Below are 19126 nucleotides of genomic sequence, written 5' to 3' on the forward strand. Positions count from 1 at the left end.
AGTGATATTACAGTATAATAGTATAATAGATATTTCTTACTGTTCTGTAAATACATTATATTTTTCTTTTGGTTTTTGCGTGATATCGGAATTTATTTTGTTATAATTTTGATAAACAAACCCACGTGTGAATTTGTTATATTATTTCTATGCTGGGTAAAGACTTTTTTATGCTCGGTAATAAAGAGTCGTTACTTTTTTTGTTGCGAATAAAATTTATTAAATACAACACATAAATAAAAAATCACAATTTTAAAATAAAAAAACAAAATTAAAAATAAAAGTATGAAAACATAATTGCGAGAAAAGGGTGTAACGGAAAAATAGAGCAATAAAAACGAAAAAAATATTCACTACTTACGGTTAAAAAAATCAATATTGTCAATTAATTTATAATTAAAATGACATTTATAAGTATTCAGTTTTTTTAATCAACTTCATCAATTACTGGACCATCTCTAGCCCCCCCTGATGGTCGTTGTTGCTGCCCAGTTGGGGCAGAACCAGAATGAAGTTTGCTCATAATTGGTTGACAAACTTTCTGCAATTCCTCTCGTTGGTAATCTATTTCTTCCTTCTCAGCAATTTGGTTGTTATCCATCCATGCTTGAGTATGCTTACAGGCGTTGATGACCGTATCTTTGTCGTCAGCTGATAGCTTCGTTTCTGTAGTTTCAACAGCGTTTTTGCAGCCGTATAAATAACTCTCAAGTTGGTTCTTTGCTTTTAGGCGCTCAACTTGTTTATTATCTTCATCCTTGTATTTCTCAGCATCCGACAACATTCGATCGATCTCGGCTTTACTGAGTCGTCCTTTACTGATTGTGATCTGGTTTGATTTACCAGTGCTTTCATCTTTGGCTGAGACTTGTAGGATTCCATTTGCATCGACGTCAAATGAGACACGAATTTTGGGGACTCCTCTTGGTGCTGGTGCGATTCCAGTTAGATTAAATGTACCAAGAAGGTTGTTGTCTTTGGTAAGTGGACGTTCACCTTCATACACTTGGATTGTAACTGCTGGTTGGTTGTCAGCATATGTAGTAAAGACTTCAGAAGAGTTATGAGGAATCTTTGTATTTCTTTCAACAATTTTCGACATCACATTCCCTGCCGTTTCAATGCCAAGAGATAAGGGAGCAACATCAACCAACAGAACATCTTTTACGTCTGAGTTTCCTGTCAGAACAGCAGCTTGAATTGCTGCACCATAAGCCACTGCTTCGTCAGGGTTAATCGATTTGCTGAGCGTTTTTCCGTTAAAGAAATCGCTTAGTAACTTCTGAACTTTTGGGATCCGTGTCGACCCTCCAACTAACACAACTTCATCGATTGACGATTTATCAAGCTTAGCATCACGAAGAGCTTTCTCTACGGGCACGAGACATCCTCGGAAGAGATCAGCGCACAACTCATCAAATCGGGCCCGAGTTATTCTGCTGTAAAAGTCAATTCCCTCGAAAAGTGAATCGATTTCGATTGTTGCCTCTGTAGATGCAGATAAAGCTCGTTTCGCTCGTTCGCAAGCAGTTCTCAATCTTCGAATAGCTTTGTTATTTTTCGAGATATCTTTGCGGTGTTTTCGTTTAAATTCCTCCATGAAATGACTAACCATTCTATTATCAAAATCTTCTCCACCCAAATGAGTATCTCCGGCTGTTGAGTTAACTTCAAAAAGTGATCCTTCGTCGATTGTAAGGACAGAAACATCAAAAGTACCACCACCGAGATCGAATATCAAGACCTTCTTTTCACCACTTAAGTTTTTATCAAGTCCGTAAGCCAATGCGGCAGCAGTTGGTTCATTTACAATTCTAAGAACTTTAAGTCCAGCAATTATTCCGGCATCAGTTGTAGCTTGACGTTGTGAGTCATTAAAGTAGGCTGGAACAGTAACGACTGCTTCCTTTACAGTTTCTCCGAGATAGGCTTCTGCTGTTTCTTTCATTTTTGTTAACACCATAGCGCTGATTTCTTCAGGTGAAAAGACCCTCTGTTCGCCCTGGTATTCGACTTGTAACTTCGGTTTTCCAGCCTTGTTAAGCACAGTAAACGGCCAATGCTTAATATCACTTTGAACATTTTTATCATCGAATTTTCGTCCAATTAACCGCTTTGCATCAAAGATCGTATTCTCCGAATTCCTGGCGACTTGGTTCTTAGCTCCCTCTCCAATAAGCCTTTCAGTTTCTGTGAATCCAACATAACTTGGCGTTGTCCTATTTCCTTGATCGTTTGCTATTATCTCAACTTTTCCATCTATAAATGCTCCAACGCATGAATAAGTAGTTCCAAGATCAATTCCGATTGCTGTAGGCATGTTGTTTTCTGTAATTCTTCTTCAACAATATAAACTTCTCAAAAATATTTTTTCTTTTCGTTTTTAGTCGTTTGACTAGTAATATTTTATTATTTTGTATAATGATGTTCTGTCGATTATGCATGGTTATATACAAGAAGAGAACACTCTAGCAATTTCTCGTTAATTTTAAACGTTTTTCTTGAGATCTAGTGTTCTACAAAGTGCTACTTAAATAGCGAAAGCGCGAGTAGCTACCAGAACAGTCTAGAACTCGCGCTATTTTTAGCCTGCTTTGACGTCATATTTCCAGATGTTTCCAAAACCCAAAATTTTATGAATCAAGAATTGTAACTTAAAAAAACTAATACCTATTGTTATTATTTAAAAACGTCCATTTAAACTATTTTAATTTTGTTTTACAAAAAAAGTTAGTTTTAAACATGTTAAGGCATCTTATTAGTCAAACTAAAATGCAAAATTTAAAACTCAACGGCAACACTGTATTGACAAAATAATCAGGGACTTTCCCTAAAAATACCACGCGCTTAGTTTTTTTTAATAATAATAACAATTTTAAAACCAAAAATGGCAGAAAACAGCGTGGATTTAGGCTTCATAGAATCCCCAGAGAACGAATGGAGACTTAAAAGTTGTTATTTCCCCAGTAAAGTTGGTGGTAAACCTGCTTGGTTAAGTCTACAACACCTTCCGAATGTTGACGACTTAAAATGTGAAATTTGTTCAAGACAAACTTGTTTTTTGATGCAAGTTTATGCCCCAAATAATAATTATGATCATGCTTTTCACAGGTAAATGTTAGATAAGCATCTTGGGTGCCTGTGGTTGGTGTAACATATAACAAACTTTTTAATTGGTTCAAGTTAAAGCATGATATTATCTTTTGCTTTTGTCAATAACAGTAATTGTACAAATTGTTCAGTATTTCCACTCTGGGTTTTTATAATGACAATATTAAACATAATTCCTAAATTGGTAATATTACTTTGAACTTTTCCTTACAGAACTGTGTTTGTGTTTTGTTGCAAAACGCCTTCATGTTATAAGGAGAACAAATGTTTTAAAATATTTCGATGTCATCTTCCAAAAGAAAATCAATTTTATTCAAGTGAACCTCCAGATTATGACTCCCCTGAAGCTGCCAAGTATGCTGTTAATTTACAATAACATTGCTCACATAAAAATGGCATTAAAAACAAAGTAATAGCCCAATCAATGTTGTGGTCTTGCATCAATATAATTTTATTAAATGACTAATTAATTTTATTGTTAATTTTTTTTTTATTTTAGTTCAATTTTCAAGCAGCTAAAAGTATGTGAAGTTTGTGGTTGTGCGGGATCAAAAGTTTGTTCCAGATGTAAATGTGTATATTATTGTTGTAAAGAGCATCAAATGTTACATTGGCGCATACACAAAAAACTTTGTATCCAAAATGAAACAGCTGACAAGGAGGAGAAAAGTCTAGATTTTTTATTTCCTGGTAAGCTATGTATGTCTATTTTAGTCCTATAGAAACATATTACTATCTGTGTATAGACAATGCTAAAAAACTGTATTATCTTAAAAAACCACCACCTAATTAGTTATTTTAAATCACAGAAAATGAACTAGTCATAGAACCAGAAGAGTTGTCAAATAAAAGTGATGATGATGAAGAAGAAACCACTGACATTATAGAAACTAAGAAAACAACGGAAACACTGGATGTGAAGTTAAATGAAAAGGAGTTGGAGGAGTTTGCAAACAAAGACGAAGACAAACAATTCTCTTTATTCCAGAAGATAATTTCAAGTGAACCAGAACAGGTTTTTATTTAATTTAGATTGTCCACCCATATACATTTGAATAAGTTTTCCAAAAGCAATTATTTTTTAACTCTAAAGTTAGTTTTAAAAATCTTTAAACCAAAGACCCAGTATATTTATTCTTTAATGCTTACCTGTTTCTAATGGTTTTTACTGTTTATCATATTGCAACCAATGAAAATAATATTACCTAAAATCTCATGTTGGAACTTTAATATAATTTACTTCAAAACAGCACTTCTATAAGACTTTCTTAAATTATTGTTATGTAGGTTGTTAGGTATGATCGCGATGGAAAACCATTATGGTGTTCTGACAAAGAAAAACCTCAAGAAAATGATATTCCAGCTTGTTCATGTGGAGCAAAAAGAAATTTTGAATTTCAGGTAAATTGTTAGACTAAAACAGTTGCTAAAAAAATAACTACTTAAAATATTAAACATATGTTATCTAACTTTTTAGTCTTTAAAATCATAGTACAATACCATCCAGAATTAATATATATCAAAACATAAATTCTTTACATTTAGATAATGCCCCAACTATTAAGTCATTTAAATGTAGACAACAGTGTACAAGGGGCAACCATAGACTGGGGGGTTGTGGCAATTTATACTTGTTCTAATGAATGTTCCACTTCAACTTATATCAAAGAGTTTGCCTGGAAACAAAATATTGCTCAAACAAAATAAATTTAAAATTAAAAGGTTGTTTTCTTGCAGTGATTTGAAAGAGTAAATTATAGACTTACAGCCAGGCAAAAATGCATAACTTAACTAAATATGTAACTCAAAAACTGTTGACACATCTCTAATTTTTGATTAACATTATTTAACACTGTTAATAAAACCAGTCAATAGCACGTTGTTCAAGCAGGATTTTAATATGGTCACAACTTTTTTAGGCCTATGAATCAGACATATGTATAAAGATATTCTTCACCAATCTCCATTATATATAGTTTGTTAATAAATCACACATGAACTTCATTTTCAGCGATTTTGTTATTGCTTTCTGTTAAAAAACACGCGCGCAATTAGTTGACGAAAATTTACACAGGGTATTATTCTGTTTACCTTTAAAACAAATTACAAATACTATCAAGTAAACAGCCCCCTGTTGTATAACTATGTATAGGAACAATTAAAGAAAACCAGCTTTAATTAGAAGAAATTGTAAACACAGTTTTAACAAATATTTTGGTGAACAGTAAATAATGAAAACTTAATGCAGATACAACTAAAAATAAGAGTATTACCATGTCAATAATCATTCCCAAATAAACCGCATTAATTAGGTGTTTTTTATACTAGTTTAGTGTTACAACATGCTTACACAATTTAAGTTTTATAAGTTATTATCCACTTGATAAATATGAATAAATAAAGGTACCGATTACATTGAAAAAATGACTTTATACTTTAATAAAGAAAATAATATATCTTGAATAAGAAACAGAAAAATGATCCATTTAAAATAATACTTTACAGCATTTGTCCTTGGATTTCATTTTAACCTTATTTATAATTCATTGCACAAACTAGATACTGATTAAGGCACTTAAAATGAAACCGATACCAAGTTCATTATAAACAGTTATGCAAGCTTTTCACCTACTGCGAAAGCAAATTTCAATAGGTCATTTATAAAGCAAATATTTAAATATTAAAAACTGTGATAAATTCTTAAAACTAAGAAGTAATATTGGCATCAACAAATTATAAAAGATGAAGTATAACGCCAAAGAAAAACTTATAATTTCATCACAGTACGCTACAACTATAACGCTTTTTTATTTACAAACAGCTTAAGTTCATAAAGAAATAGCCTAATGGCTAATTTTCAGTTTAGGTTGAAAGCATAAGACTTTGATATAATTTTAATTTAAATTAGGACATTTTCTATAATGTTATAACTAGTGATCAATTTAAATTACTTTTGAGGGTTGTTAAAATTTCCCAATTGTCATAATTCGGGTTTAAAACTGTTGATTGTAAACTTTCTAAACTCACAATTTAAGAAACTTTAAAAATAAATAAATTCAATCTCGCCTGCTATTCCCCCAATTATCTGAGAATCATTTGAAGAGTGGGGTGCAGTTGTGACACAATTGTGGTGCAATCTAAGTGCCATGCTGCATGATTTAAGTGGCTAGTGTCACACCACAGTGCTACTTGTGGTTACATTCCCTGTTGTTGATTGGTTGGGGCCAGGTCTTGCGGTCTGCTCATGAGAAAACTAAACAAAATTTTAATTTAAAAAACTAACACAACAAAAACTCACAAAGGACTAAAAATAACCAAACAAAACTATTTCATTGAGTATTATTAAAACATAACAATATCTAAATATAGAACAACCCTTCTTATAATAAAACTAAGACTATAGAAAGTCATCTTAACTATTAACTAAATGTATAGGCCAACAAACATATGATAATGATAAAATTTTAAATTAATTCAATTTAACATTCTAATAAAACTGATTACATGAGGTCCTTGGTTCGATCTTCACTGCTCTCATGGTGAAGCGCCTTTGCGTAAGGTGCTATTAATGGTATAAACACCTACTGCCCCAACACTTAATCAGCAGCTTAATTATCAGGCAATTATAATCTATAATATCTCAAACTGCCATAGGTTGGGGTGACTGATGGTATATATATTAACTTACATTAGGTCTTTTCCAAAGTTGAATATATCCATCTTGTCCGGTCGTTATCATACAATCTGCTAAGAAATCCAAGCAAGTCATTCTACCTTGTGAGATCTTCTTACAAACCAATGGCTCGAGGACAGTTGTTTCATTTAAGCGAGGACATAAAATTGTACCAAAAGTTTTCGGGATCTAAAATTAATTTTTTTTTAAATGTTAGAGTCAGAAAAATCTGCAAAAATCAATTTACTTTTAATTTTATAAATGTATCAAGTGTTTAAATCCAAAAATTCCGTTAATTTTCCAAATAGATAAAATCCAAATAGATAAAAATAAATAGATAAAAAAGCTTATGCATAACAGTTTTTTTACCAAAATTTAAAAAAAACCTTGTTAATTTAAAAACCTTGTTAAATATTTTCAAAAAAGGCTAAAAATAGTTTTTTTATCACTTAGGTAAAGACTAACATTTAATGGTAGAGGATTAAAGATTATCAGAAAAATCAATAAAATTATCGAACCTAATCTCTAGTTAAATAAACCAGGACATTTAAATTTTTAACACTTAGTTGCTGAAGTACCAAAAATAGCAAAACCAAACTTTCCCAAAACTATTTTGTTTATGTTACTCATCTAGTTTACACAGCTCTAAATAACTTTAAAGTTTAATGTTTATCTTATGATCTTATCTTAATCCCTTTTTTATTGACTATTCTTTAACAAACTGGGGGGTGACAAAACATATTAAACTTAGTGGCAAATGTATGTTCAACTAAAAAGCCTTTAGAATAAAATAAACTGCCATTTATGGTGCACAACCTATCATAGGCATACTTGAAGAGCTATGATCATACTATGATAATTAAAATGCAACCCATAGGGTGGGGAACTAAATAGAATGACAAATTATTTAAAAATAGTTTGGTTTAGCAATATTTTAAAGTTCTTACTATTTGTTGCGAGTGTTTTTTGGTGTGGAATCCATATTTCGAGGTTGATTTTCCGTTCTGGTGGGAAGGAGTTTTCAGCCCAAAATGAGGAAGACTTAAATTTCGTTTGTGTTCTTTAACGTCTTTGTTACCATGGTTATGAGTCCCTATTGTCGCAAACTTACTTAAAGATGTCGACAGGCCATTGTTACCTTCATGCTTGGATGATTTTGCATCCTTATGCGGTGAAGTGGAACTGTTTACGGAGCGGGGAATACTGTTGCTATAGACAACAAGTTTATTGTCATGGTAATAATTTTTGTCAGGAATATTTCCTTGCTCCACCGAGTGTCCGTTACCGGGGTGGAAACTCGGCCCGTTACATTTAACAAGTTCTCCATGCTCAAACCCGCCACCGAGTGGATAGTTTTCAGACATGGGAGTGCCGCGTACCGAACCGATTCGCTTTTTCCGTGAAAAAAATAAAGTGTTTTCATCAATTTCCCATAAGCAGAGTTGAGCATCTTGTCCAACTGAGCCAAAACGGTAACAAATTGATGGCGTGGCTCCTTCTGTACCTATACTTAACCTCGAAAACTTTGAAATATTGCTATAAGTTCGCAAGCGTCGGATCGCATGCATAGCATTAAGTCCTACCTCACCATTACACTGTACACTACTCGCATCATTATTTAAAGATTTGTTAACATGTGATGAGTCTGCGCTTGAATGTGCAGGTGGTTTATCACTTGAGTTATTGTTCACTGAATCGTCGCACGATTTCACTGATTTTGTCTCACAAAACTGATCAGAAACGCTAGAAATTCCGTAAAATTTTTTCATGTCGACATCTGATGGAATTGTGCAACAAAATGGATCAAAAGAAACGTCGCTGATCCATGATTTATGTCCATGACCTCTGGCAATTACACATTTCTCTGTAAACGACCAGACTGTCACTAAATCATCCTCACCCCCTGTGACAATATACCGACCATCGGGGCTCCAACAACATGTTAATATTCCACCAAAATAACCCTTCATACACCCATAAGGTTCAAATGTATTCAAGTCTAAGATGTGTAGGTATCCACTCTGGAAAAACAATCATTAATTTTAAGTTCCAAGTTTCTAAAATTATTGTAACTATAACAACTAAAAAATATACACAATAAAGTCTTTAAACCTGTGTTACTATGGCGATTAAGCGACCACAAGGAGAATAAGCGAAGTGATGCACTGCTGAACCATCAGGCTCAAAAACCCATTTAAATAGAGGATTCTTTGACGTTGTGTTCGTTCCGTTTGAGGCTGTTGTGAGACTAGCTTTATTTTTTACTGTGAAGATGGAGAAACCTTCACCGCTCTTGATAGGCTGTGATGTCATAATAACAATTGTTAAAACGTAATTAAAAGAGTAACAATAAATAAGACATCGAGTAAAAAAACAGATTTTTCAATCTAATCATTTTTTTTTTAAATTTAAATTATATAGACTATATATATCTTAATTAATTTAAGTTTGGTTTCGTTTATTTGACACAATAATTAAATGAAGTGAAAGTAAAATGATATTTATTATTGGCCTCTTTGTAATTAGTTGAATGTATGTACTTATGTGTTTAATTATTTATCACAAAGTAGCTGATTGCTTTTAGTCTTATATTTGACAATCTAACAATGAATATTTTATTTTGTTACTGAATAAGGGGAAAGTTTAACCAGCTCTACACATAGAAAAACTTTTAAATTTTGAAAATAACCAAATCACACAGAAAAAGTTTTTTAAAATTATACAAAAATTGTGTTTAAGGCAATATTTTGTTTTACGAATACAAAATACTCTTTAAAAAGAAAACCTAAATGTTTACCTGAGTATGATATTGAGGAATGAAGTTAGCACATGGTTGTGTGATGTCATAGGTGTACATACATCCATTCATATGCGAGGATAAAAGAATATTTTCACTGCCAGGATACCAGCGAACACAGGTCACTCTGGATTTCTCAATCATTCTCTAAAAATTTTTTTAATATTTATTTATCCTCGATGTCGAAAGGTTGACTTTACAAACTAATTATAGTAACATCAGTTACCCCGACCTAGCCTTGAGTTGCTTTTGGCAGTTTTGAATATTTTAAAATATAATTGCCCGGTCTAATAAAGTATTGGCTTAGCAGGAGTTCATACTGTTTATACCACCTTACTCTGGAAAACTACTGCATAAAAGCAGTGGGGATTAAACCCAGAACCTCATAAATTAAATTAAAGTGTTTTAAAATTTAATTTAATAAACACACCAAAGAAATTTATTTATAGACTTTACAACTTTCTTCTTACAAAAGTTATATTACATTCTTAAGTACATATAAAAAGTTAACCCCTTATACCAGGAATTACAAGAGTAGATACTCAATGTTTGAATACTTGTAAATAACATCAATTGCTTGTACCATTTAACATTATTTACATTGTGTATTTACATTTTACTACACATGTATGTTATGTAAATAGAATACTTGAGAAGGCAATTATAATTAAATTACAATTAAATTAGTTACAGCTATAGTTTGATTATATTAATTATTAACATAACAATTTAAGAAGTTAAACTGAAGAACCAAATAACATGACTATAATATGATGTAAAAATGTTAAACAAACACCAAACAAAAGTTAATGATTATGCAAACAGAAACCCCTAGATTATGTAGGTCAAGAAAACAAGTGTGAAGCCAAAAATAAAGTTAAAAAGCAAAAAACAACAACTTAAAAATAAGACGATGCATTAAGTTTTTTAGCATTAAGTTTAATAGAACTATCTTTATCTAATAACAAAGTCTAATAACACAAAACAATAGTTAATTACTTATATCTCATTCATATAATTTTAACTGAAACCTTATCAATCCCCTATTATTTTGAAAAAAAAACAACAAACAAACAATAAACTATATATACTTACATCTTCGTTCATAATTTGAAGACTTTCCTTTGTTCGAACGTCAATGATTTGAATCTGTCCAGCAAAGAACCCAACAGCAACTTTAACATGATCAGCACTTGCACTAAATCTGTTAATATCATGACAGGTTGGGGCTACCCCTTTGTATGTTCTCTTGTCCAAGTATTCAAGTGGTTGGATTTGCTGGAAAAAAATAAGAATGAAATTAAAATTTATAAATCAGAATAAGAAAACAATGGAACCTTTTTTGTGCAACCGAGTTATTTTGCCTAGTACAACAAAAGTTAGATACAATAGCCTTTTGTATTTTTTCTGACACATTTTAATTCTATTTTTATATCCTTCAAATGCCTAATTTGGATATTTAGTAAAAATAATATAAATAAACAAATAATTCATTCACAAAATTTTGCAAAACAATTAAACTTTTACTTTACCAATTACCAAGTTAAATTTAGTTTTGTACAAACACAAAGGGAACTAAAGTTCATGAGCATACAATGTTATTGACATTCTAAAACCTATTTCCTTATATAAGGTTTTGTAACAAAATCAATTCCGCCCACACATCAAAAGTTAAACTCAAATGTTAGATAATCATGTGATTTTTTTATGTTTTTTTGTGTCATATTCAACAAAAAAAAAAAAAAAAATTTTTACACACTATTAGAAAAAAATTATCTATTTAACAAAAAGAATTTGTGTTTACAAATATAATTAATTTAATGCAGCTATAGATAGAGAAAATTTTTTACTATAGCAAAAATTCTAATAAACCAAATTTGTACATGTAAATTGTTGGCCTAGTAAAAGGTTAAGACCCGCTATAAACGCATTAAAAACCAGTAAATCAATCATTTATTTTAAAGCTATTACGCAAGTTTAAACGGGTGGCCAGAATTTATTTTTTGGTTTCTTAGTGATTGCATTTCTTAACAAATACTATTTCAATACTTGTTTATCTGCCTGCCTTTCAGTTATTTTATGTTTTACAAGATGAAAAAACCTGTAGAACACTGACATGTTTAATTGAATTATAGTTGAAGTAAAATAATTCTCTGCCCACAGTAAAACAAACACACATCGGGTCCTCTTTTCCATCGTGGACCACAGCAAATGAAGACTTCACCGGAGTAGAAGTAGAAGCAGGGCCCTAAACACAAATGTTGACAATTTTAGGTCAAGTTAAAAGAAAGATAAACACATCTTCACTTTTTGTGCCAAAAATAGATTTCATTTTTTTTTGTAAAACTGATTTCATTTTGCTATTACTTCAAATATTGGTGAGCTTTTGTATGTTAACAAAATAAAAACAAATTTTAATGTATTTTGGAAAAAAGGTGGTTAATTTGTGTGATAAAGTTATTTACCTGGAAGACATAGGGGGCTCTTTTTGGGTAGAAATATTCCGAGATTGGCATTTGTTTGTAGGTGCCTTCTCTGGTTGTAAACTGAACTTTTACTGCGTCACTTTTTGATCCCACCTCCATAGTATTTCCAACAAGAAAAACCATTAACAAACATTACTAATCCATTAGTAAATCTTGTGGCAATTTCGACGTTGAAAAACGTAAAAAAATATTTTTTTTATAAATTTTTGACTTATATTTAATGATTACAAATTTCTAGAAGTGTCAAAAACAATTAGTTTCACAATCTTGTACAAAATAAACAAAACGTAGAATTATGATTTTACGAAAAAATGTCAAAACGCCCAAACGCTTCAATTTTCAGATTTAAAAAGTGATTACACAGCAATATTTACAACAATTTTACTATAAATCCTAGTACAGTCTAATCTAAGTCGAAGTTTATCACATAACTTATGTAATAACGGAAATAAATAGCTTTAATTAACAAACAAAATACAAAATGTTGACAAAAATAATAAAAACACTAAACTTTTCTTTTACTTACTTCCCGGTGCTTTGCGGTTTAAATTCGGTCACCAAAATGGTTTCTAATTTTAAACCAAAACAACCATTAAATCAAATAATTTATAATTCATCATTTTCTTTGTATTTAAATTGTTTAAAATATTGTTATTAACTTTTTGAAATGATAAATCAGTTATTTAATATAGAAAAACAACAAGTGACGTAATAAGCGAGTTCTCTCACTTTTTTATTAAAAAAAGGCAAACTGAATGAGCAAAACAAATATAATCGCATGTTGTAAGTTTTAATAATTTTTTATCGAATTTAGCCTAATTTTTAGGATTAATAATCTATTTACTATGTAAATTCACGCTGCCTGTTTACTATTTTATATCTAATTACCTATTTTATTTAACTATCGACAGTTATAGGGAAATATAACATTAAAAATTTGTAGTATTTTGCATAAAAAATGGCCAACGAAAATAATTCAGAACCGAACGATCCATTTGCTGGACATGAATTTAAAATTCCTCAGACCGAAGTTAAAGTTTTGGGGGACATGGTAAAATGGACAAAGTCACCTGCATATAAGGACTATCTTGGATTTATTATAACATTAAGTAAAGCTCTAAAAGGTAAAAAATCAACTGATGATTGCATGATTTCTGAAACAGTTCAAAAACTTTTGGATTTACTTTCAAAATTGTCAAGTTTTGTTGATGAAATACCAGCACTTAATGTAGAAGCACAAAGATTTGGTAACAGAGAATTTCGAAATTGGATAGCTCGAGTTAAATCTGAAGCAATTGAATTAACAGCAGATATCTTACCTGATAACTTAAAGCGAGCAAGTGAAGAAATATCAGATTACCTTGTTTTAAGTTTTGGCAACGAAACAAGAATTGATTACGGGACCGGACATGAAGCAGCGTTTGCATCTTATATTTGTTGTTTTTACAAACTTAGAGTCCTTACACCTGAAGACGAGGTCGCCATAGGAACCAGGGTTTTTACAGAGTATTTCAAACTTGCCCGGAAAGTTCAAACTGAATACAGAATGGAACCTGCAGGTAGCCAAGGAGTATGGGGCTTGGATGATTACCAATTTTTGCCTTTTATCTTAGGCTCCTCCCAACTTATAATGAATCCGAATATTCCACCGAGTAGATTTATTGACAATGATATAGTAAATCAATATCACAATGATTACATGTTTCTACAATGTATCAAGTACATTAACACAGTTAAAACTGGGCCTTTTGCTGAACACTCAAACACATTATATGGCATAAGTGGAGTACCACATTGGACTAAAGTTAATTCTGGGCTAATTAAAATGTATAAAGCCGAATTTTTGAACAAATTTCCTGTTATTCAACATTTTCGATTTGGTTCTATTTTGTCAATAACATAAACTGTAATTTTTTTAATGTTTAATTGTGACCAAAATGATTTGTATATTTTAATTAAATTATAACCTTGTGTTAATGCGTGTTCAGATTTTGAAAAAACTTAAGTTAAAATAATGGAAAAAGATCATAGTAGTAATCATGACATGGAGGTTAGTCTGTGCTTTAATATATTGGCTTTACATCTACCACAACTAATATTAAAGTATCAAAAACCATATTTTTATAATAAAAAAGTTACTATAGCGGTGCAAGTCACCAAGAATATCATCTTAAAAATCGTTATGCCAACTTAACATACAATTATGTTACCCACATTACAACATACATATAGCCTATCATAAAATTTAAACAGGTTAGCCAAAAATCCCTTTTTTGTATTACCCTAACCTAAATATTCATTTGCAGACAGAGGATAGTAACATAGATGAAGAGGAATGGGAGCTCGTTGATGAAGAAAACATTGTTGTGGATCTTGTGGGAGTTATGAATAACGATTATATTAAAACTTGTGATAATACAAAAGTTAAACTAATAGGTAAACATTTTTTTGGAACTAAACTAACATTTTTGGAACTAAACTTTTCTAAAGAAAAGATTTTTATTTGAAATTATATGATCAAGCAATTCAATTTACTTACCTAAATATAGTCCCATTTATTTTAGGATTTTAATTTTTTTATTTCAGATTTACTAAACTCTGACGAACCAATCCTCCAACTTGATCGATTTGTCTTCCTCGGTCGAAAAGAGGAAGCTCCTGGGACTTGTGTCTTGTTCCGGGTCAACGAAAACGATGAAGAGTCAAGTACGGATGATGAGGAAGATCACGAGGTGGAGCCAGAGATCAAGAAGAATAATAATATCGAGTTTTACGGACTTACAAGAAAGAAGTTAGTGATGGAGCAGGCATCTTTAAAGGAAAAACCAAAGAAGTGAAATGATTAAATCTTACAATGGTCTATACCATGGTTTAATCTTATTAAAAAGTTGGACAAATACAAAAGTAGGACCAACCAAGTCTTAGGTATTTGATAGGTGCTTTTAAGATGTGTGAAAGCTTTAAACTTCATTGTTCAAAAATGGAACATTAACAAAACCTCTATGCAAACTTTTATAAAGAAAATTTTTTTTATAATTTGCTGAATAAAAAAAAACACTGATTTCAGCTTTTTGGTATTTGATAAAAATGCTTAGTTTATCTATTTAATGATGTTGACCCTTTTTACAATAACTTCATTTAAATTTTGTAAAAGAAATGAAATTTGAGAGATATTTTTGTAAAAATTAACTTGTGACTAAATTTAAACGTTTACTGTACAAGTTTAATGATTAAACTACGACATTAAAAACTAATAAAGTGCTAAACAAAAACCTAGAATCATAAAACTTTACTAAATTGAATGATTTCTTTTGAATCGTAACCCGTGACAACAAAAGAGTTTGCCGTTGAATCACAGAATTTTACTCCACAAATTTGGGTGTCAGAAACTGAGGAATACCATTTCTGAGAAACCTAAAACAAGCAAAAAGTTTAAATACAAAAAATAAATAAAACTAAAGATTTTTAGATCAAATTGTGCCTATTTTCTAAACTTTACATTAAGGCAAATGTATGTTTAGCATATAAATTTATATTTTACATTTATAAGAGTGTATATCAAGAATTTAAAATGGCTATATTTACTTGTATTTCATTTTCTCTTGAAATTTCCCATACTCTTAGAAAGCTGTCTTCACTACCAGATATAACCTATAAATGAGAAACATTTTTTCTACATAAAACTTATATAGTTAACTTTTGACATTAAAAATGTGGTTAAATTAACAAAAAAATATTTACGTTTGGGTTGTTTTTAAGGCTTTCCAGACTGATAACAGGCAAATAAACTATTAGTACTTGGAAAAGAATTAATACATACCAAGCTTGTATTATCAACTGTACACATATCCATACTTGATACAGCACGTACATGAGCAGATATTTGCGCTAAAATATTAAAATCATGACCATCAAATATTTTAATGTGGCCACTCACATATCCTACTACCACTAGACCATCATCAAGTAATTTCATTGAAGTGGAAGGGTTTCTAAACATAAAAAGAAGTTAAAAAAAGGGCACAAATTTTGTTAATCTATTCGCAAGTTACGGCTCTTTATGTGCATTTTAAAATATTAAATGATAGCCTCTGCTATAATTGACATTTAAATTTTCGAAATTAAGTCACAACTCTTAACTTCTGATTAACTTACCCAGTGCCAGCAGATCTAGCCACAAGATTATAATTTTTGTTAAGTTTATAAGAACACAAAGTACCATCATCATCTGAACTTACAAAATCTACCTAAAATAAAATAACAATTCAAGGTAAAATTTTATAAAGATCAACCATTTTATAATTGAATATATGCCAAAATAGGGTAAATAGATTCTAGTTTATTTCCTAATGGTGCACCAACATAAACAGATTTAAAAAAATGGAAGCCTAAAATTTAATAAAAAAAATATAAATACAATTATAAAGTAATGTAATTAATATAGTCTGTACGAGCATTAAAACTTTGGTAAATCAAAAAATATCTGATAATTTACCTTTTTATTTTGTGATGAATGACTGCCATCGAGTGTTAAGATAGGGGCCGAGTGATCTTGAATTGTTTCAACAACTTCAAAAGAATTTTTAATTGGTTTAATTATAAAAACTTCACCAGTGAAGCAACCAACACAAATATATTCTCCATTTACACTTGTTATTCCCCTAAACAAAATTTAAATACAAATTACTAAAGTTTAGAATTATATTTAAAATTTATATGATTTAATTTGGGATTGGATTGGATTTAAAATTGTGTTATTTCTTATACAAGTTTGCTTTAATTAAAGTAAAACATTTTAAACCTGCAAACTTTTGCTTTGTTTAAGTTTTCGTCCACATTTTTCTGCTCGGGAGTAAACCAGAATAATAAGAGTTGCCCTTCTCCATCAAATATCTTAAGAAAAGAAATATTAATAAAGCATTACTATAAAAAATACAAGTCACCCGTGGTGTCGAAAAAATCCAATTTAATTTTTTTTTTCAATATTATCTTTTCAATATTTTCTAATTTCAAAAACTTTATTAAAAACTTTTATAACACTTGTACCTGCAATCCTTTAACATTGGTAAGAACAAGAACATCTTGTTGGTTAAGGTTGAACCACTTTGCCCCAGTAACTGTGGTTTGATTCTGATTCGAACCTTTATCTGTTGATACCTGCAAATATATACAAAATTACTTGTGTACAACTCTTTTCTTAAATTCTGTTAAATCTTAAAAATTATTTCAAATTTTAAAAAATCACAAGTATATTAATTAATAAATTAAACCAATACAAAAACTAAGGCTTTTAAATATGGAATATGCTGTACTATATATACTAGTATATGAGAGATGCTGTATTATATATAATATCCAACCTACAACGGCATTTTAATTGTCGCAATATAATTGCAACTCTTAACTAATTTTTGCCGGCGCACAAATATAAATTGGACATATATCTTTTGCTAACCTACATTATATATAGATGTATATACATATTTGCAATACATAAAATAGCTATACCAAACCTGTGTAGGCACCACATTTCCATTACTGTAACAATGAATAACATTAACATTTGATTTGTGAATAGAAAGAAAGGAAAGTCTGTGATAAGGTGATGCATCTAACAATAAAAAAACAAATTCAAATAAATATTTCTCAGATCTGCAATAGAGTTTAGCACAAAAATACCTTTTTTATAGATAAGAAAAAGAAATATTATAAAAATTAAATCTTAAAATTTGGTCTCACCATTTTCTTTCTGATCACCTTCTACTAGCACATCAACATTATTATAAAGACTTGATGAACTCTCTGATAAGCGATGTCGTTTTATGACCCCATACATTTTTACAGTTGGTTAAATTAAAGATTGGTCCAATGCCAAACAACTTTTGCAGAATAAAATTGTTGCTACTCTTTGCTGCTGTCAAACTGTCAGTATTTTTGTTTTAGTGTTTGTTACTTAAAGATTTGTTTAATTGCTTTGGATAGTTTTTATTGTGTTTGTTTTTGTTGTGGTTGTTGGTTGCTGTAAACTTCTTTTTTGTATTCGTCCCAAGCTCGTCGTCGAACAAAATGTTTTACCTTTAATAAAAGTAAATGTTGTAAGAGTATGTAACCAAAAAATGTACCATTTAGACAACTTATGTTAAGGACCAGACATAAGTTAGTTTTTATAGACAGCAACAAATGTGCAAAAACAAAAATTAAATCAAGTTAAACAGTTGACAATAAGTTTTTTTTTTTTTTGTATATATCTTTATCCTCAACATGGGAAAGTCGAATACACGACTTAAACATAGAGTAACATGAGTTATATCGACCCAGTCTCGAGTTGCCTGTGGCAGTTTGGGATATCATAGATTATAATTGCCCGTTAATTATACTGCTGATTAAGTGCTGGCTCAGCAGGAGTTCATACCGTTTATAGTGCCTTACTAAAGGGCGCAACAGCATGAGGTCAATGGGGATTAAACCCACGACCCCATGTGTGGAGTAGCAAGTGTTTTTACTACTACACCACGCTGCCAGTACTGCCAGTAAGTTAATATAGCTCATTAAATATTAACACATTACACGCAGACAAAAGCAGTATATAAAGTCATTTTTATTATATATCTATTTCCATAAATCATTAACCATAACAAAGGTTAAATATAGCAGTATTATCAATCAAAATATAAACAAACTTACCCAAGATTTTGGACAGGAATTTTCGAAAACTTTTCGTAAATCTGCGCAATTTTTTTCTTGTTCTTCGTCTGTCTTATACTTATTACAACAAGCGTTAAAATCGTCTCTGGCTCTCCAACAAATTCGTCTAAATTCAGCCGTAGGTACAGTTTGTTGTTTTTCCATAACACAAAACCAACAAACAAATTTTTAAATCAATATTCTTTACAATTTTTTTTCCAAACACAAAACGTGAAAAGTAAATAAAGATTTGCCCTTTAACCTTATTGTAGAAACAGTTATGCACTAGTAAGTTTAATTAAATTTTAATTATAGAAATATTTTAATTATTATTTTATAATAAACTCTAATAAAATAATATTATCTACTTCATTT

General features: G+C 30.5%; 7 protein-coding genes across 7 annotated transcripts; 3 read left to right on the top strand and 4 right to left on the bottom strand.

The window, feature by feature from the left end:
• Window positions 1-201: 201 nt before the first annotated feature.
• Window positions 202-2485, bottom strand: LOC145754871 (heat shock protein 70 B2-like). Its single transcript, XM_082571028.1, has one exon. The coding sequence runs from the start codon at window positions 2318-2320 to the stop codon at window positions 428-430; it is 1893 nt and encodes a 630-aa protein (XP_082427154.1). The 5' UTR covers window positions 2321-2485; the 3' UTR covers window positions 202-427.
• A 390-nt stretch (window positions 2486-2875) lies between these two features.
• LOC145755535 (uS5 assembly chaperone PDCD2-like) lies at window positions 2876-5054 on the top strand. The gene is made up of 6 exons (XM_082571771.1): window positions 2876-3111; window positions 3325-3465; window positions 3611-3801; window positions 3921-4126; window positions 4399-4512; window positions 4657-5054. Exons 1-6 carry the CDS (start codon window positions 2888-2890, stop codon window positions 4816-4818), a joined length of 1038 nt encoding a protein of 345 aa, XP_082427897.1. The 5' UTR covers window positions 2876-2887; the 3' UTR covers window positions 4819-5054.
• A 172-nt stretch (window positions 5055-5226) lies between these two features.
• On the bottom strand, window positions 5227-12296 carry LOC145755534 (WD repeat-containing protein 20-like). Its single transcript, XM_082571770.1, has 8 exons — window positions 12047-12296; window positions 11698-11829; window positions 10677-10859; window positions 9582-9728; window positions 8897-9085; window positions 7732-8805; window positions 6800-6973; window positions 5227-6364 (listed from the first exon to the last, which is right to left on the bottom strand). The coding sequence occupies exons 1-8, from the start codon at window positions 12188-12190 to the stop codon at window positions 6284-6286; spliced, it is 2124 nt and encodes a 707-aa protein (XP_082427896.1). The 5' UTR covers window positions 12191-12296; the 3' UTR covers window positions 5227-6283.
• Window positions 12297-12985: 689 nt separating this feature from the next.
• LOC145754672 (serine/threonine-protein phosphatase 2A activator-like) lies at window positions 12986-14428 on the top strand. The gene has a single exon (XM_082570773.1). It carries the CDS (start codon window positions 13026-13028, stop codon window positions 13968-13970), a length of 945 nt encoding a protein of 314 aa, XP_082426899.1. The 5' UTR covers window positions 12986-13025; the 3' UTR covers window positions 13971-14428.
• LOC145754673 (general transcription factor 3C polypeptide 6-like) lies at window positions 13971-15383 on the top strand. Its single transcript, XM_082570774.1, has 3 exons — window positions 13971-14117; window positions 14374-14503; window positions 14654-15383. The coding sequence occupies exons 1-3, from the start codon at window positions 14082-14084 to the stop codon at window positions 14902-14904; spliced, it is 417 nt and encodes a 138-aa protein (XP_082426900.1). The 5' UTR covers window positions 13971-14081; the 3' UTR covers window positions 14905-15383.
• Window positions 15153-18043, bottom strand: LOC145754671 (WD repeat-containing protein 54-like). The gene is made up of 9 exons (XM_082570772.1): window positions 17807-18043; window positions 17581-17678; window positions 17114-17224; window positions 16869-16960; window positions 16563-16728; window positions 16223-16314; window positions 15888-16059; window positions 15653-15718; window positions 15153-15481 (listed from the first exon to the last, which is right to left on the bottom strand). The coding sequence occupies exons 1-9, from the start codon at window positions 17901-17903 to the stop codon at window positions 15347-15349; spliced, it is 1029 nt and encodes a 342-aa protein (XP_082426898.1). The 5' UTR covers window positions 17904-18043; the 3' UTR covers window positions 15153-15346.
• LOC145754674 (cytochrome c oxidase assembly factor 6 homolog) lies at window positions 17907-18967 on the bottom strand. The gene is made up of 2 exons (XM_082570775.1): window positions 18752-18967; window positions 17907-18142 (listed from the first exon to the last, which is right to left on the bottom strand). Exons 1-2 carry the CDS (start codon window positions 18914-18916, stop codon window positions 18053-18055), a joined length of 255 nt encoding a protein of 84 aa, XP_082426901.1. The 5' UTR covers window positions 18917-18967; the 3' UTR covers window positions 17907-18052.
• Window positions 18968-19126: the final 159 nt, after the last annotated feature.

This window comes from Corella eumyota, chromosome 6, assembly GCF_963082875.1.
Source record: "Corella eumyota chromosome 6, kaCorEumy4.1, whole genome shotgun sequence".
Classification (NCBI taxonomy): Eukaryota; Metazoa; Chordata; class Ascidiacea; order Phlebobranchia; family Corellidae; genus Corella; species Corella eumyota.

Excerpts from the sequence above, each read along its gene's own strand:
- LOC145754871 (XM_082571028.1), bottom strand. The coding sequence starts at position 2,320 with ATGCCTACAGCAATCGGAATTGATCTTGGAACTACTTATTCATGCGTT.
- LOC145755535 (XM_082571771.1), top strand. The coding sequence starts at position 2,888 with ATGGCAGAAAACAGCGTGGATTTAGGCTTCATAGAATCCCCAGAGAAC. Across the intron at positions 4,127-4,398 it reads TTTCAAGTGAACCAGAACAG|GTTGTTAGGTATGATCGCGA; the intron begins GTTTTTATTTAA and ends ATTGTTATGTAG. Across the intron at positions 4,513-4,656 it reads AAAGAAATTTTGAATTTCAG|ATAATGCCCCAACTATTAAG; the intron begins GTAAATTGTTAG and ends CTTTACATTTAG.
- LOC145755534 (XM_082571770.1), bottom strand. The coding sequence starts at position 12,190 with ATGGTTTTTCTTGTTGGAAATACTATGGAGGTGGGATCAAAAAGTGAC. Across the intron at positions 6,974-7,731 it reads AAAAACACTCGCAACAAATA|ATCCCGAAAACTTTTGGTAC; the intron begins GTAAGAACTTTA and ends AATTAATTTTAG. Across the intron at positions 6,365-6,799 it reads AACTTTGGAAAAGACCTAAT|TTTTCTCATGAGCAGACCGC; the intron begins GTAAGTTAATAT and ends AATTTTGTTTAG.
- LOC145754672 (XM_082570773.1), top strand. The coding sequence starts at position 13,026 with ATGGCCAACGAAAATAATTCAGAACCGAACGATCCATTTGCTGGACAT.
- LOC145754673 (XM_082570774.1), top strand. The coding sequence starts at position 14,082 with ATGGAAAAAGATCATAGTAGTAATCATGACATGGAG. Across the intron at positions 14,118-14,373 it reads GTAGTAATCATGACATGGAG|ACAGAGGATAGTAACATAGA; the intron begins GTTAGTCTGTGC and ends ATTCATTTGCAG. Across the intron at positions 14,504-14,653 it reads TACAAAAGTTAAACTAATAG|ATTTACTAAACTCTGACGAA; the intron begins GTAAACATTTTT and ends TTTTTATTTCAG.
- LOC145754671 (XM_082570772.1), bottom strand. The coding sequence starts at position 17,903 with ATGTATGGGGTCATAAAACGACATCGCTTATCAGAGAGTTCATCAAGT. Across the intron at positions 16,961-17,113 it reads CCAATGTTAAAGGATTGCAG|ATATTTGATGGAGAAGGGCA; the intron begins GTACAAGTGTTA and ends TCTTTTCTTAAG. Across the intron at positions 16,729-16,868 it reads AACAAAGCAAAAGTTTGCAG|GGGAATAACAAGTGTAAATG; the intron begins GTTTAAAATGTT and ends AATTTTGTTTAG.
- LOC145754674 (XM_082570775.1), bottom strand. The coding sequence starts at position 18,916 with ATGGAAAAACAACAAACTGTACCTACGGCTGAATTTAGACGAATTTGT. Across the intron at positions 18,143-18,751 it reads ATTCCTGTCCAAAATCTTGG|GTAAAACATTTTGTTCGACG; the intron begins GTAAGTTTGTTT and ends CTTTTATTAAAG.